Source organism: Microtus ochrogaster, chromosome 6 (assembly GCF_000317375.1).
Source record: "Microtus ochrogaster isolate Prairie Vole_2 chromosome 6, MicOch1.0, whole genome shotgun sequence".
Lineage (NCBI taxonomy): Eukaryota > Metazoa > Chordata > Mammalia > Rodentia > Cricetidae > Microtus > Microtus ochrogaster.
Window position 1 is genome coordinate 30,309,691 of NC_022013.1, and position 17,488 is coordinate 30,327,178.

The 17,488-nt window shown below is 40.4% G+C and overlaps 1 protein-coding gene across 1 annotated transcript in view; it reads left to right on the forward strand.

The window, feature by feature from the left end:
- Aspm (abnormal spindle microtubule assembly) overlaps positions 1-17,488 on the forward strand; it is a 49,377-nt gene that overhangs the window by 31,504 nt on the left and 385 nt on the right. Inside the window, exons 18-26 of the mRNA XM_013346781.2 lie at positions 2,010-5,903; positions 7,371-7,537; positions 8,812-8,905; positions 11,704-11,853; positions 12,647-12,838; positions 12,960-13,152; positions 13,285-13,439; positions 14,533-14,709; positions 15,801-15,970. Coding sequence (XP_013202235.1) covers positions 2,010-5,903; positions 7,371-7,537; positions 8,812-8,905; positions 11,704-11,853; positions 12,647-12,838; positions 12,960-13,152; positions 13,285-13,439; positions 14,533-14,709; positions 15,801-15,970 — 5,192 coding nt within the window. The remainder of the gene's footprint in view (positions 1-2,009; positions 5,904-7,370; positions 7,538-8,811; positions 8,906-11,703; positions 11,854-12,646; positions 12,839-12,959; positions 13,153-13,284; positions 13,440-14,532; positions 14,710-15,800; positions 15,971-17,488) is intronic.

Consider the following 17,488-nt stretch of genomic DNA (forward strand, 5'->3'; position numbering starts at 1 on the left):
CCCCATCCTCCCCTTCTGCCTTATCTCTCCCCATCTCCCCTTACCCCCCTCCCACCCCACCCCCAAGATCCCAATTTTCTCCCAGGTGTTTTGTTTCTTCAATCATGACAGTTTTGCTGGCTATAGTTATAGTAATCGGGGACAGCAGTCCCTGTCTACTAGTGCATGGACTATATTGTTCTCATCTTCTCTCCCATTGTTTCATTGTCCTTTAGCTAACTAACTTGAGTATTCTAAATCTTGCACACATTTAAAACTTTCCATTTTCCTCATGATCCAGAATGTTGTTAAAATTGCTTTCATGTATTTATTGGTCATTTATTTTCTTTTGAGAACACCTGTTTAGTTAATTTGTTTGTGCACTTCTTGATAGGACAACCTGGAGTTTGGGTTTTTAGTCTAGATATTACTTCCTGATCAGTTCTGCACTCTTCTCTCAGTTTCTGTCCTTTGCTGTGAAGAAGCTGGTTCAGTTGATGTGATCCCACCAGGCAAGTCTCCTTCCTCGAGCAGCGTCGGTCAGATCTTACTCAGGGCTTTGCTTATTCCAATTGTTTCATATGAGATGAGAGGCAAAGATCTCGATTTGCTTCTCTGCTTGTAGATTTCCAGTTCCCCAGCACCATTCGCTAAAGTCTTTTCTTCAGTGTATGCTTCAACCTCACGGTTCACAATCTGGTGGCAACAGGCTCACAGGTTTCTATTTCCCCTGTCCTGTTTTTGGCCTGTATGTCTGTTCTCTGCAGGCATCCTGAGGTTTGGGAGTGTAAGCTATTTTTAGTTGACACACACATGTTGATAAGATTTCCGTTGTGCTAATAAGCATGGCTCCTAGGACAGGACATTAACTTAACCTTTCTTAACATAATATCCGCTAACATTTTAAGGACAGATTCTAACAGTGATGTCGAAGCTGCTACTCAGCTAGCTGTCCACACTCCTCAGTCTCTTTTGTCTGAGGAATTTACCAACTAATATCTGTCAGGGATGTCGATTAAAAGCTTGATATTTGCAACTCTGAGCAGTGTGGCTGCTTTATTTTGCTTTCTAAATAGCTAGTAACTTTTAAAAATGATTTATTTATTAATTATGTGTGTACACAGCATCTGCCTGCATGTATCCCTGCAGGCCAGAAAAGGGCACCAGATCTCATTATAGATGGTTGTGAGCCACCATGTGGTTGCTGGGAATTGAACTCAGGACCTCTGGAAGAGCAGTCAGTGCTCTTAACCTCTGAGCCATCTCTCAGCCCCATAGCTAGTAACTTTTAAAGTCATTTTCCACAAATAAGCTAGAGTTCCCCTAAATAGATATGATAATCATACATCTTGTTATGAAAAGAAACAAGGTAGTACACAGACTGTCTTGTCTTGAAAGGCGAAGCCCACGTGATAAAAGACAATGACGCTTACAGCAGAGGAGTCAACAGAAAGAGCATTTCTGTAGGGTGTGCCTTCACTAAGCGTGGGGCCTCACAAAGGACCGTAGTGGCCAGTAAATCTGTAGCCATTTACTTCTTCCACTTTATATACAGTCATCTGTATGTCTCATACACAGAGAATTTGTTCCAGGTCCCTAGCATTGCCAAAGCTCTGTGTATGGACAAGATTTTTATAAAGTAGCATGGTCTTTGCATTTTCACAGCAACCAGTGTACCTTGCATTTCTGGACCTCTTCCTACAATGACTACTCGTCAGCATAAAGTTACTGGCTTTAATGTTTAGAGCATGTTGTCAAGAAATGAGGAAAAAAAAACCCTATAGCCATTAAGCACTTTTTCTTTTTTTTTCCCTTTCCTTTTGGGACATTGTAACATTTGGAAAATTATGAACTGCCTGCCGTGGGTGCCGGATCCCAACTTGGGTTGTATGGACGTTGGTGGCCGAGCCATCTTTTCAGCATTTAGCATGGTTATTTTAAATCAGAATGCTAGAAAAATGAGCATTTTCGCATGGTAAGTTCAGAAGGCTACATATATTTTACTTCTTTTCTGTTCTTACCTTTCTCAGGCTTATTGGAGAAGATACTCCACCAGAAAACAGTTTTTGAAGTTGAAATACTATTCAGTCATCCTTCAGTCTAGGATAAGAATGAAAATTGCTCGTACATCTTACAACCGCTATCGTTGGGCCACAGTTACTATTCAGAGGCGTTGGCGTACCTGTTTAAGAAGAAAACAAGATCAGCAAAGATTCAAAATGCTGAAATCCTCCTGTCTTGTCATCCAGTTTACGTTCAGAAGGTGGAAGCGGCGCAAGCTGCAGTTACAGACTAAAGCTGCGGTGACCCTGCAGCGAGCTTTCAGAGAATGGCATCTCAGGAAACAAGCGAGAGAAAGAGCCGCTGTTGTGATACAGTCGTGGTATAGAAAGCACCGGGAAATGCAGAAGTATATTCGTATTAGATCCTGTGTTGTAGTCATCCAGAGGAGATTTCGGTGCTTTCAAGCCCAAAAGTCACACAAGAGAAGGAAAGACGCTGTCCTGACTCTCCAGATGCACTTCAGGGCCTATCAGAAGGCGAAGCTGGCACGCTCTGACTATCTGCAGAAGCGAGCCGCTGCCCTCCGACTGCAGGCTGCCTTCCGGAGGATGAAGGCTCGCCATTTACACAGGCAAATTCGAGCCGCCTGTGTTCTTCAGTCCTATTGGAGAATGAGACAGGAAAGATGTCGATTTTTAAACCTTAAAAAGATTGTTATCAGATTGCAAGCACACATAAGAAAACATCAGCAATTACAGAAATACAAGAAGATAAAGAAAGCAGCTGTTGTAATTCAGACTCATTTCCGAGCTTCCGTTTCAGCCAGAAAGGCTCTAGCATCTTATCAGAAGACACGGTCTTCAGTCATCGTCCTGCAGTCTGCCTACAGAGGGATGCGAGCCAGGAAAACGTTCAGGCACACTTTAGCATCTGTTATAAAGATTCAGTCATATTACCGGGCTTACGTATCAAGAAAGAACTTTCAGAACTCCAGAAAGGCTGCAATAAAGCTGCAGTCAGTTGTCAGAATGAAACAAACACGTAAGCGGTATTTACATTTAAGAGCAGCTGCACTGTTTATCCAGCGGTGGTACTGTTCCCAAAAGATGGCTGTGCAGAAGAGAAGAGAATACACACAGATGCGTGTGTCCTGTATCAAACTGCAGGCGCATTTTAGGGGCTACCTGGTCCGAAAGCAGATGAGGCTGCAAAACAGAGCGGCCATTTCTCTCCAGTCTTACTTCAGAATGAGGAGAATGAGGCAGTGGTACCTGAAGATGTGCAAGGCCGCTGTTGTCATCCAGAATTTCTACCGTGCCTACAAAGCCCAAGTCAGACAAAGGGAGAAATTCTTGCAGGTCAGAGGAGCAGCTATTTGTCTGCAGGCAGCTTTCAGAGGCCACAAAGTCCGCCAGATAATCAAGCAGCAGTCTACAGCTGCCCTTACAATTCAGAGGGTTTTTAGGGGCTACAGTCAGAGGAGGAAGTTCCAAACTGTGCTTCAGTCTGCTGTGACGATTCAGAGATGGTACAGGGCACACAAGATCGCTTGTGACGTGAGAACCCAATTTCTCAAGACAAGAGTGGCTGTGGTCTCCCTCCAGTCTGCCTACCGTGGCTGGAGAGTTCGGCAGCAGCTCAGGAGGGAACGTGAGGCTGCAGTGAAGATCCAGTCTACTTTTCGAATGGTCTTGGCCCAGAAACAGTTTAAACTACAGAGAACAGCAGCAGTAGTCCTCCAACAGCATGTTAGAGCATGGGCTGCAGGAAAGAGGCAGCGCTCGGAGTTCGCTGAACTCCGCCGCGCAGTCCTGGTGTTTCAGGCTGCCTGGAAAGGAAAGATGCTGAGAAGACAGATTGAGCGGCAGCACAGATGCGCTGCCCTCATACAGTCCTATTACAGAATGCATGTCCAGCGGAAGAAGTGGAAGACCGTGAAAGCAGCTGCTCTTCAGATTCAGGTGTGGTACAGGGCTTACAGAGTCAGAAGAGAACAGCGCTGCTTATATTTAGAAATGAAAGCAGCTGTGATAATTTTACAGTCCGCTTACCGTGGTATGAAGGTGAGAAGAGAAATAAAAGAATGCAACAAGGCAGCAGTCACTCTACAGTCTGAGTTTAGAGCTTACAGAAGCCGAAAGGAGTACACGCGCTATAGAACTTCAGCTGTTGTAATTCAGAGGTGGTATCGGAGTAGTAAAATTACAGCCCAGCAACATCAGCAGTATCTTGACTTAAAGAAAACAGCAATTAAAGTTCAAGCTCTTTACCGAGGAGTGAGAGTGAGAAGGCACATTCAACACATGCACGTGGCAGCCACGCTTATTAAAGCCACGTTTGAGATGCATCAGTTAAGAGTAAGGTACCAGAGGATGAGAGCAGCAGCTGTTGTGATTCAACAGAGATACAGAGCATATTGTCTCGGGAAAATTCAGCGTGAAAAGTTCGTGACAACTCTGCAGGCCATTCGAACTCTTCAGGCAGCTGTCAGAGGAGCAAGAGTGAGGCAGACTGTAAGAAAGATGCGGGTTGCAGCAACACTCATTCAGTCGCACTTTCGAAGATACAGACAGCAAACATATTTCCACAGGTTACGAAAGGTAGTGAAAATGATGCAGCAGAGATTCCGAGCAGCGAAAGAAAGAAACATTCAGTCTCAGAGATACCATAGACTGAGACATTCTGTAATAGTCATTCAGGCTGCCTTTAGGGGACAGAAAGCAAGGAGACATCTAAACGCTATGCATTTAGCTGCCACTCTCATTCAGAGGAGATATAGAACGCTACTGGTGAGAAGGAAATTCCTCTCTCTCAGGAAAACTGTTATTTGGATTCAGAGACAATACCGTGCAAATCTTCACAACAAGTATCAGCAACAACTTCTGTGGGAAAAGGCAGTTATTAAGATCCAGTCGTCATACAGAGGATGGGTGGTAAGGAAAAGGTTGCAAGAGATGCACAGGGCTGCTACTGTGATCCAGGCCACCTTCAGGATGCACAGAGCCTGTGTGAGGTACCAGTGTTTGAAACAGGCCACAGCTGTGATCCAGAAGCAATACCAAGCACACAGAGCTGCAAAACTGCAGAGGCAGCTTTTCGTCCGACAGAGACATGCTGCTGTGATTCTACAGGCTGCCTTTAGGGGAATGAAAACCAGAAGTCAGTTGAAGACTATGCATTCTTCTGCAGTCCTTATTCAGAGTAAATTTAGAGCCCTAGTAGTAAGGAGGAGATTTGTTGCTCTCAGAAATGCTGCTATATTTGTTCAGAGGAAATATCGGGCCACCATTTGCACCAAGCATAAGTTGCACCAATTCTTGCATTTACGGAAGGCAGCCATTACAATACAGTCATCTTATCGAAGACTGGTGGTTAAAAAGAAGTTACAAGAAATGCACAGGGCTGCAGTTCTGATCCAGGCTACTTTTAGAATGCACAGAACATATGTTAGGTTTCACACTTGGAAGCGTGCCTCGATCATAATCCAGCAGCATTATCGAAGATACAGAGCTTTGAAACTACAAAGAGAAGAACTTACCAGACCAATCGGACAGTGGGATTCTGCTGTGGTCATTCAAGCTGCACATAAAGGACTGAAAGTGAGCCAGCTTTTAAAAGAAAAGCATAATGCTGCTGTCATAATACAAAGCACATATAGGATGTATAGGAAGCACCGTTTGTACCAGCAGCTTCAGTGGGCGGCAAAAGTAATAGAAGAAAAATATAGAGCAAATAAAAAGAGAAAGCAAGCTCTTCTGCTCAATACCAATAAGGAAGAAACAACTCTTACTCAGATGCATTTTCTGGATTTGAACACCACAAAACAAGTTCGGCAGCAGCATGAGGCTGCCGTGGTTATACAGAAGCATTTCAGAGCCTTTAGAGCAAGGAGGCAAATGGAATCTGAAAGAGACTACCAGGTAAGTAATGTGTCACTGAAGCACCTGCCTACCACACTAGAGTCTCTCCGCCAAATGCATGTGCTAAGGCTGTTTATTGAGCAAAGAAACACACACACATATAGTGGTGGTATGACATTATTATAGATCAGTTTTGAACGGAAACAAAATGCTAGCAGTTCTGCAGACATACTCTTCATGGCCACAGGAATCAGATGCTGGGGAGCTCAGTGTGGAGCACACAGGTTTCCCAGCAGGGTGTCTACTAAGGCAGCTCAATGTTTCTGGGGGTCAGAAGAGTGGTGGGTGTTTTACTTTGATTTGTACATTTTTATCACATCCTTATCATTGAACCTGTGGAAGAATGTCTAGGAAGAAGAGAGCCTAAGGCTTGGATCTGGAGCGCGTAAGAGTATTGAGCCAAGTCTACATGAGCCTAAGAAATAAGTCAGCTAAGAACTTGGTGTCAAGAAGCCAAGGATTGGGGGAGAACAGGAAGTGTGCTCAAATTCCAGATGCTGTGTAGGCTTTAGTTTAGATGCAGTAGGCTTTAGTTTCCAATTAAGGGTCGCATCAGCTACATGACAGAGCCAAACTAGTCTCACGAAAAGTCAACTGAATTTTATTTTATGTAAGTAGGCTTAGGAGGTATTTCATTTCACAAAATATTTATAAATATTAGCTATAATAGTCCTTGTACCATTTGAATTGTAGATTAGCAGTTATTTAACTTCTCTGGTCCATAATTTCTATATTTTGTTGCTATAAAGATTAATCATTTTTGGAATTTTTAATTGAGTAAGTTATAAGAATTATTATGTTAAGCCGGGCGGTGGTGGCTCATGCCTATAATCCCAGCAGTCGGGAGGCAGAGGCAGGCGGATCTCTGTGAGTTCGAGGCCAGCCTGGACTACAGAGCTAGTTCCAGGACAGGAACCAAAAGGCTACGGAGAAACCCTGTCTCGAAAAATCAAAAAAAAAAAAAAAGAATTATTATGTTAGTGTTGCTGAAATGAGAAAATCTGACTATTCTTTCAAAATTCTGCTGCAGGCAGAGCATATGAATGTGGAGCGGGAGCTGCTGCGCTTTCTCTCCAGAAAGTAGAGCTTATCTTATTTCTGTTCTTCCAGGTGTATTGAGGAGAGTGTGTGTTTATCTGGTTTTAAACAAATCGTTCATTGCTTACAATTTTAAACTTCCGACTAGGATGCTGAAGTGGGCTGACAGCCAGCCACACAGTGTTTATTATCAAGAGTATACAGCACATACACTATTGCAGTAACCACTGCTACCAGAAGGTTCAGTGTGTGTCTGTCTAGTAAAGAGGTGGAGTCCAACTTGATTTTTACAATTAATATTTTGTTTCCATTAATTGTATATTAACTTTTTATATATGCAAACAGTATAACATTAACTGCATAAGATCTTTCTGGTTTGTAACCTTAGACCATTACTGTATCCTTATTATATTTATATGCTTGATATAGGCTGTATGGAGGAAGCGTAAAGCTAGAAAAGACTTATCCAAAGTGGAAGCTGCCTGTAGGATTCAAGCTTGGTATAGGTGTTGGATAACACGCAAGCGATATATAGCTTTATTAAAAGCTGCTAAAATTATTCAAGGCTACTTCTGTGCCAAGCTGGAGAGAATGAGGTAAGGTATTACAACTCTATGGAAGTGTGTGGGATCCTAGGTAAAGTAATACTGCTTATTTCTTTTAAATAGTTGATATGTTCAACTTATCAATTCTTAAAACTAGTGCGTTTGTACAAAATATATCATTTTATCTTTTTATATAAAGTATAATGTGGATAGTATAATTAAGTAAAAAGTATTTATGTGATTAATTCAGTCCAAAGGGATGAATATAAGGACAACAGATTAGAAAGTGCGTGAACTGGCTTAGTGTTGACGTCTGCTTTTTTGTTGATTTAGCCACTAGCAACAGTTGTTGACTTTTGCGTGTGTGATGTATGTGTGAGTATAGGGAGAGACAGAGGTGATCTCTGTCCGCTTAGTTTTCGAGACAAGGTCTTTGACTGAACTCACCCATTAGCTAGAGTGAGTACCCAGCAAGCTCAGGACCTGCCTGTCTCCACACTGCAGTGCTAGGCTTACAACTGCTCAGGTATGGCTGGCTTTTACCTGGTCACTCATGGTCCAGCAGTCCGGGTTTTGTTTTTGTTTTTGGGTGTGTTATTTTCCATCAACTTTATCCTTAATGATGAGGAGCCTGGTTATTAGCCTGTCCTCCTATTCCTATTTCATTTTAAAAATGTTCATAAAATTTTACTAGATATCCTTTTATTATTTTTTATGCCATGGTGTAAGAATTTTTCTATATCCAGAATTGATGAGCCACTGCATCAGATATTGCTTAAAATTCACTAAAGGGGTCCGCCAGAATTTGAGGAACTCCTTGACCAATACTGTTAGAGAAATGGGCTAATATGTAGGTGATGTTTACTGTCAGTATTAAGGTGTATGCTTGTGTTTCCTGTACCAAAATGGTGAACTGTTTTCTCTGAAGCTCAGCCTTGTTTTCTGAGGATCATGGTGTTAAAAGCTTGTCATTGCTCTTTTGTTCTGTGATACCGACCTTTCCTTCCCAATAAGTGGCCCTTTCTCCTTCGAGGACTTTATTTCAGTTACCGCCTCCTTCATCCAGGAATTTTTCTAATTCCTAATAAGACTTTTGAAAAATGTACACAATTCTTTGTTCAGAGTTTATTTTTATGCAGTAGACGTTTGTTGTTGCGAACCTGGCTCTCGTTGTGTGTGAAATCTGAACTGCTGGATCTGAAGCGCGAGGTGCACTTCTGCATTTTGCAACATTGCTCTCCTTATATCTTCTTTCTCCTCAGTATTGTGGGGCCAACGCTGACCAGATTAAACCGATTTAAGTTACTTTCTAATCTACTTTTCAGGTTCTTGAAGATGAGAGCATCGGCAATTATAATTCAGAGGAAGTGGAGAGCTACACTCTCTGCAAGAGTAGCTCGTGAGAAGTTGATTTTAAAAGTAAGTGTAAATAAAAATCAACCCATTTTCCTAGACCCACATCAGGAAATGGCGCAGGAAGGATGTTAAAGGCTAAACCGTGCATTTGTTTGGTACACATCTGTTTCAGTCCATTAAAATTATATTCACTTATAACAGTATGATTTTGCCAGGATGTTAGGTGTGTATATATATTGTGTATATATATGTAATATATTTATGTAATATATTTTCAAACTTAAAATTTTTGTGATTACAGTGAAAGTCAATTATGTTTGGAACAAGCAAAAAAGTATATTCTGTCTAGTATAAGTCAAATATTTTATAACATGCTTCTTATAAGCCAGAGTTGATCTCTTTAAAGTTAGAGTAACTGTAATGGCCATGACCTGTTATTAAATATACCTTTTAAAAATTTCTATGTATCAAAGTTAGATTTTTCAGACATGATTTCTGTTCATATAATATTCATTCTAGCTATATAGCAACAATTGTTTTTACTCTGACTACCGGCACTTAAAATATGCCAGGCAGACACTGAATAAGAAACGTAGGTGGTAGCTGCTATTGCTGTGATCATGTGAAAATCTAGAAACTGTTTGGAGTGCTAACTTGCCAATGACTGTTTTGTGGGTATGTGGACATTTGTAAAGCCAGCTTAGCTTAAATGGATTCTAATCATACACTTTTAATCATGTAAACTTGTTTCTGAAGATGTTTATAATTGAGCAATCTAAGGAAGTAATCTAAGTTGATATGCTATGGAGTTCTTTTTTAAAAATATTTACCAAATTTCTATGTATATGTGTGTGCCTGGTGTTTATATTTGCCCCACATGCATGCAGGAGTCGTATAAGTCACATACATGTTGGATCCCTTGAAACTGCAGTTGTAGAAGGTTGTGAACAACCACGTCAGTGCTGGGAGTCAAATCCAGGCCCTGTGTAAGAGCAGCAAGTGCTCTTAGCCACCGAGCATCTCCCCAGTGTGCCTTGTAGTTCTTAAAGCTACAAACTGCTCTTTCTGTGGTTAATTTCTGATGACTACTGCACATTTCCCACTTTCGCTTGTGCTCTTATCCAGTGTGTTTGTCCTGTAATAATGTTTTTTTCCTCCACCCACATAGAGTGGAAAGAATCAAGAAGATGAAAGCTATTGACCCTAGCTTGTACCTTGCTTTTTGCTGTAGATCTGTATGGTTTTAGAAGTAATGTTTTTGCCATTTTCCCATGTCAATGAAATAGGGCATTCTCAAACTACAAAAGTAGGGAATATTGAGTATAGCAACTCACTTAACAGTGAGATATCCAAGATACTAACAGCTTGAAAGTCTTATTCCTACCTATTAACGTTCCTTGTGCCTCTTTCCTCATGAAGACATCGACCTGTTTGTTTGATGCAAGCCCATTTTAGAGGATTTAAGGAGAGCAATCCTTTCTACAACAGAGATCCATTGATTTGATCATATAGAGTGACATACGAGCCAGGGTGACAGGGAAGTAGAAAAGGATAGAATATATCAAATTTTAAAAGTCTAGTTATTTTACAAGCATTGGTACGTGGCTGGTTAGTAAGGAAAGGAGTAAGTATTGTAGGGTAAAATTAAAAGTATTTGATGTTAAGCAGTGACAAATTTTGGATTTTGCAGAACACTGTCAAATTAATACAATCATTAACTCAATTCAACTTGCACAGCCATCTAACAGGGTGGTTGGGTGTCATAGGGTTATTGTTGTTCTGTGATCCTGTTATCCGATTTCTTTGCACAGATGGTCACACCAAAGATACAAAATGTTTTCTTTTGTTTTGATTTTTAATGCAATAACACTTAGCAAAAGAACTGCCAAGAGTGTGGACTTTGTGAGGAGGAGGCTAATTTTCATACAAGCAAGCCTTTTTCCTCTCCAGCAACTCTAAGAACCGTTCCTGTGATAGCCACATCCTCACTAAGGATTCTTTTCCTTTAAGAAGGCCATGTCACTGGGGCTAAGGATATGTGAACTCCTGCATAGAAAAAGATAATTAGATTTGAACTTTAAAGGGAGAAGTCTTACATTCATTAAATCAGAATTAGAAATCCAAAGTCAAGCCTGGCGGTGGTGGCGCACAGCTTTAATCCCAGCACTCAGGAGGGAGAGGCAGGCACATCTCAGTGAGTTCAAGGCCAGCCTGGTCTACAGAGCGAGTTCCAGTAGAGGCTCCAAAGCTACAGAGAAATCCTGTCTCGATAACCGCCCCCCCCCCAAAAAAAAAGGTAAAGAAAGAAAGAAATCTAAAGTGAAATGTCATAGTAGAAAGCTTTTACATGACCCCAGCCCCCCGACCTCATGCTGCAGTAGCTAGTGCTGGAGAGATGGAATTTGTCAGCTTTCACGTCTCTGAATCTTAACAACTCTGCTTGCAATGCTGTAATCTTTACAAACCTTTTACCTGCCTCTCCCTGAGTACTACAGATCTACCTTAAAACAGTCTTCCAGTTAGCTTGTTAACCTAAAGCTGTTTTTCTTGAGTAAAGGGCTCAAAATTCTGCTTTTGTGTCTTGTTATTTGAGTTATTATATCAGAACTATTGTATAGTGATGTGGGATTTGTGTGATTCTTTCGGGTCTGAGCAGCCAGGAGCAAACAAGCAGCATAGTAAAGAATTATAATTACTTTGAATTAAAATGAAAATAACTACTAGTTACAGCCAGTACATCTTGTTTATATAATGTTATATGCTGAGATAAAAATACTTTTTATCTATATATTTTCTGCTTTAAATTATTTTAATGTATTTTGCCTATTTTTCTATTGAAATGTTTTCTTTCTGTGCTTTAGGTTTCAGAAGAGAAAGCCAGAATTCGAGTTTTCCACTTTACAGCGGCTGCATACTGTCACATGTGTGCCCTTAGGATCCAGCGAGCCTATAGGACCCATGTGGCTGTGAGGAGCGCTAAGGCACACGTTAATTCAGTCATCTCTATTCAGGTTAGCTCGTCCTCTGCCCTCAGTTTTTGATGCACTGACGTAAGGTCACAGAATATTAGACCGTTAGATCACAGGATGCATTAAGGGCTAGAAACTGGGGGATGTTTTGTGGGCCAGTGTTGATCCACTGATGTGATTGTACTCATTCACTCTGTAGATGCTTGTTTCTCTACATCCTTGTCCAACAGTGGCCTCAGAAGACATTCAGAAATTGCCAATCAAATGAATGGGAATAGAAATATGTCTTTGTTTGGATTTAGTTGTTTACTGTCATTTCTAGTCTTTTTCCCCAAATTTATTAGTGATTTAAATATATGAGTATAGTATATATTTCTTACTATTTAAAATATAGTATTTCTTACTATATAGTATTTCTTACTATTTAAAATATTTTAAAGCACTTAGCCTATTTTTCTATTTGATATCTGTATTGTAATTTATAGGGGAAATTTTTCTTTTTTGTATATACTGATATATATTTATATATAAAATATTTGGGTAGAAAACAAGTTACAAAATGCAGCAGAGTTTGATAGGACTCATATACATTGTAATCTGTGCCCACATATATCTAACAAGAGCTAGAAGGATTTGCTCCAAGTGGAGTAGGGAAATGATGCCACAAAATAGGGTCAAAAGGTATATCAATATTTTCATTTTTCATATAAATTTATATACATATATGTGTGCATACATATATGAACATGCATGCACAGACATGCATGGACATGTGCATGTATATGTTTACTCACATATATTCTGAAATAAAAGTGAAAAACCATGTTTTGAATAGAGATGGTTTCGAAGAAGATTACAACAAAAGAGGTTAGTTGAACAGCATCATCAGATCCTAAAACCTGACCGTGAAGTTCAAGAATGTCAGGACCGGCAGAACAGGGCTGCATCAGTGATACAGAGGGCAGCACGCCGCTTTCTCCTGCGCAGAAGACAGGCAAAATTCAATAGCAGCGCCACTAGAATTCAGGTAAATACAAGTTTAGTTTTAGCCCAAGGTTATAATCTGAGTTACAGCTTCAGTTGATATATATGTTCCATGCATTACTGGCTGTCATTTCTCAATGACTCTGTTATGCCTGTTTGTTAAGGCTTTGTGGAGAGGCTATTCTTGGAGGAAGAAAAATGATCGGACAGAAATTAAAGCTGTACGACGGAGTCTTAGAGCCGTCAGTAAGAACGTTGACGAGGAGAACAAGCTCTACAGAAGAACTGAGCGAGCACTGCATTTCCTGCTGACGTATAAGCACTTGTCTGCCATCCTGGAGGCCTTGAAGCACCTGGGTTAGTTTCCTGTCGCAATGTCATGCTTAAGAGTAGGATTCCGTTTTCCCTAGGAATGCGGAGTAATACAGTGTCTCCTAAAACTCCATGATGTTGCAGTGAATTTCTTGTTTCTTCATTTGTTTCCCTCAGAGGTCGTTACCAGATTCTCTACACTTTGCTGTGAGAGGATGGCTGAAAGTGGAGCCGCTTCTACCATCTTCGATGTGATCCGGGGCTGTAATCGAAGTGTTCCCTGTATGGAAGTTGTTGGATATGCTGTCCAAGTGTTGCTGAATGTAGCAAAGGTAGCTTTCCATTTTAATAGTAAAATATCCATTGTCAAGAAGTATGGCCCTGCAAATTAAACTTTATGTTTACTCATTATTAGATCAGGCTTCTGTTTTTGAATTCAGTTATGCACAAGAGTTTTTCTGGGAGAGAAAAAGCATTTATTAACATAGCTGTATATAGAAAAGCTGTTTTTTATATGATTTCATTAATTTTGCTCATAGCATGTTTACCATTTACTATCTACGTGCTGATAATTTCTGAGTTATTTAATTTTGTCTAAGTCTCTATAGTAGTTTCTGTAGCATTTTACCAAGGAGATAAAGCAATAGGATGTACTAAGTTACACACAGTCCAGGCATTATGAGAAGAGATTCCCCGCTGACGAGAGGTGATGGAAAAGAGCAGCCTCCATGCCAAAGTCTGGATTTTGGTCCCAGATCTCTGTGTTGTTGCAGCGTATGTAGCATGTCTGTGCTGTGCACATGTAACATGAGTACAGTCCAGGACCGCCCTGGTGTTACTCAGGCCACCCGTCATCACACCAGAGGCATCTCCAGAGACCGCCGTGTTACCTAGTAATGCTTTGTTATTTTAGGATGGTGCACATTTAAGTGTGAATCTAATGACATTGTTGAACAAGTAGACCCAGTATTGTAATTATCATTTTATTTTATTGCAATTTCATCTTCTCAAGAAACTAGTAACCAGATAGTTCACTAGGTCTTCTCTACTGTTATCCTATTGTAATCACAGAAAGTTACTTTGTGAGAGTCTTACTACCATGATCTTTAAATCTTTAATCTTTTTTTTTTTTATCTACTTCACGATATTCTCTCTCTCTCTCTCTCTCTCTCTCTCTCTCTCTCTCTCTCTCTCTCTCTCAATTTAGGCTCTGGTTCACTTCAAAACTGTAAAAGTGGAAGGGGTAAAACGATTAAGGTCGGGATGTGTCTGTCACACAGGATCAGCAATAATAAAATGTCATATTAAGATCTTTATCACTTGCTGCAGATGCTCCAAAGATTTGGCTCTGACCTTATTTTGTGGTTAAATGATGTAAAGGCATGTATTCCTTGTAAGTTTTCATTTCATTCTGGTCTATTTAAGTATGAGAAGACCACCTCAGCAGTTTATGAAGTTACGAACTGTGTGGACACGCTGCTGCAGCTTTTGCAAGTGTACCAGCAGAAGCCTGGTGACAGAGTGGCCGAGAAGAGTGCGAGCATTTTCACAAGAACTTGCTGTTTACTGGCTGTGCTGTTTAAGAAAGAGCATTGTGCTTCTGTGAGTACTCATCTTTCTCCTGGATTTTTAATGTCTTTGCTTGTATGTTTTCTTTAGTTACCACACTAAAGTAGAGCTTTATATGTATTCAAACCTACTTTGTTCAATGATAGAAATGAATTCACACGAACATTTGTCTAATCATAAAGAACCTGACTCTGGGGCTGGAAAACTGTTCATTACTAGAGCACATGCCTGGCATGCACGTGGCCCTGAAGCACAGTCTATAAAAGGGGGAAAGTTAACTCTGAAAGTAGAATCTATTGCATCCATCTAAGCATTTCCCTGGGGAGACTAGCACACCCCTGCATGTTAGAAGGCAGGTCCGTGTGACCGGCCTCACCCTGTCCGTGATCATCCTTACCCTGTCCTGCTGACCCTGTCCTGCTGACCCTGTCCTGCTACTGTTACTATTACCAAGTGCTGAGGCTACTGAGCCTCTAGCTACAGCTGTTAACACAGAGTAACTGGAGCTTGTAACCTAGATTGTGGCTTTTTTTTTTTTCTGTGTAGATTGGGAAACAATTTAAGGTTTTATGCCAGAGGGGATTTTCAGTGAGGGTTTGTTGTTGTTTTAATTTTGGTTTGGTTTTTGTTTTGTTTTGAGACAGAATCTTACTGTGTAGCCTTAACTGGTCTAGAATGACTGTAGACAGGCTGTGTTACCATGCTCACCCTCCTGTTCAGCTTTATGCCATTCTGTTAGAGAATGAATTTGGGAGAGGATGGATGGATAAAGAAACTTTAGGAAAGAGGCAAGTACCGATGTGCCAACATCATCTGGGATTTCGTCAGTGACAGGAAGAGGTTCTCTTTGGAAAAATGGACAAGTCTTGGTGTCTGGACATGATGGGTGGATTGACTAAAGTCTTTACTTTCTGTATTCCATATGTAACCTTTTGAGTACATGTCTTTTTAATAACTAACTTGCAAATTAGTTAATAATTTAAATCAATCTACCTGCTGAATTTAGAGAGCATTGCTCCTTTCTTAAAAGCTAAAAAGCATAGTATTGGTCATTCATGATTTCCTGCAGAAAGAAATTTAATTCTTGCCAGTTTTTAACAACTGTAATATTCTCTTTTTTTTAGGATGTACAAAGTAGAACAAAAGTTATTGATCGTATTTGTCACCTCTACAAATGTACAGTTCCTAAGCATAAAGTGAATACAGAAGGGTTATTTGATAAACAGAAGAAGAATCCCTGTATAGCCTTTCCTTTTATACCAGAAAGATCTGTGAAGACCAGAATAGTTTCAAGGTAAGTGATTAAATGCGTGATGGATTCATTTAATAGGTGTTTACATTTTGAACAGGAGGCGAACACTGGGTGAGTGGAGAAGATCTAAGTACATAATAAATCATCATTGCTATGGCCTTGGGCATTGCCTAGTTACTCAAAACATACCCTGTTTTAAGTAGCTAAAAAAGCATACTAGGATGCTGGTTATAATTATGTCACTTGTTTTCTATATTAAAGTAAAAATACATTATGTATCAACTGTCAAAAGTCCCTTTGGGCCAAAATGACAACCCCCCCCTTTACATAATCACCCATAATTACTTTCCAAATTTCTTCCTCTAGGTAAGATCTTTGTGAATCTTTGTATTAGGTTTTGTGGAATGCTGTAACGAATTACCAGAAACGTGGGTTAGACTAATTATCGCTGGTATATAGTGTTCACATTGAGTTCCTGAAAAATGAAAACTAAAGTAAAAGTTGAAGAAGATATGACAGTATGGGAGGCATTCAAACCATGGGATTTGTTTTGGGCAAGCCTGAGAACCATTGATCTCGAAGCGAAATGTCAATCAGCCATTAGAAAGCCAGCTCTGTGACTGAGCAGGAGAGCCAAGGCGGCGATAGGAACCAGTGTATTCTTATTTCAGGATCTCTGTAGCATTAAGGCCAGATGAAAGTGACTCCAAGTTAGAATCATGTTCCCTTTCATCACATTTTTTCTTCTTATCGGTGTCCAGATTCTCTAGTTACTATATAGGAAGAACAGTAAGATAGGAATGCAGATAGGAGGAATTTCTTTGAGAGGCTTTGAGAGGATATGTGGCCCCTCCTCCCCATTTTCTCAGTGACTGACGTATGTGATTATAACCTCAAATGCAGAAGTGCCTGAGAGGGAGTAGAGACATCTTCAAAGAAGCAAGGACCAAAGTGGTCATCATTGTGGAGCGAAAGAAGCAATGGGCTAGGAAATAAAAGCAGAGGCCCCTCTTAAAACATGGGCTGGAGCCAAGATGCAAGCGCCAGCATCTAGTGTTTCATTACCAGCATTCATCTGCGTAGGAATGGAAAGCAGACACTTTTATACAGTTTTGGAACATGGTTGGATTTTCCAGATTCATGTTATAGGGGAGGAAAAAAGGTGATAGCATTTTCACAGAAGATTATTGACATACCTATGCTGATATCCTTATTAACTGTAGTGTATGCTGAAGGTTGAATTGGAGACCTGGTGAGGTGGAAAACTTTGTTTACAGGCTTCAATAAGACATGTGGCATGCTGGAAATCAGAGGCGGGGCTTGCAGAATGGACGTCTAAATTGAGACTAAGGTTCAGTGGCCATGCAGTTTCTCTGCAGACAAAATCTCGTCTGTGCCTGTGAGAAAGTGTACAAGGGGTGACAGGGTGCATAATACTGATCATTTATGAATGTGGATGCTACGAAGAACAGTAGCAAAAACTGAGAAAAGACTTAGCCAGTTTCAACAAGAATATCACCTTGGGAGTTTGGTAGATGAACAAAAAAGGCATTGGTGGAG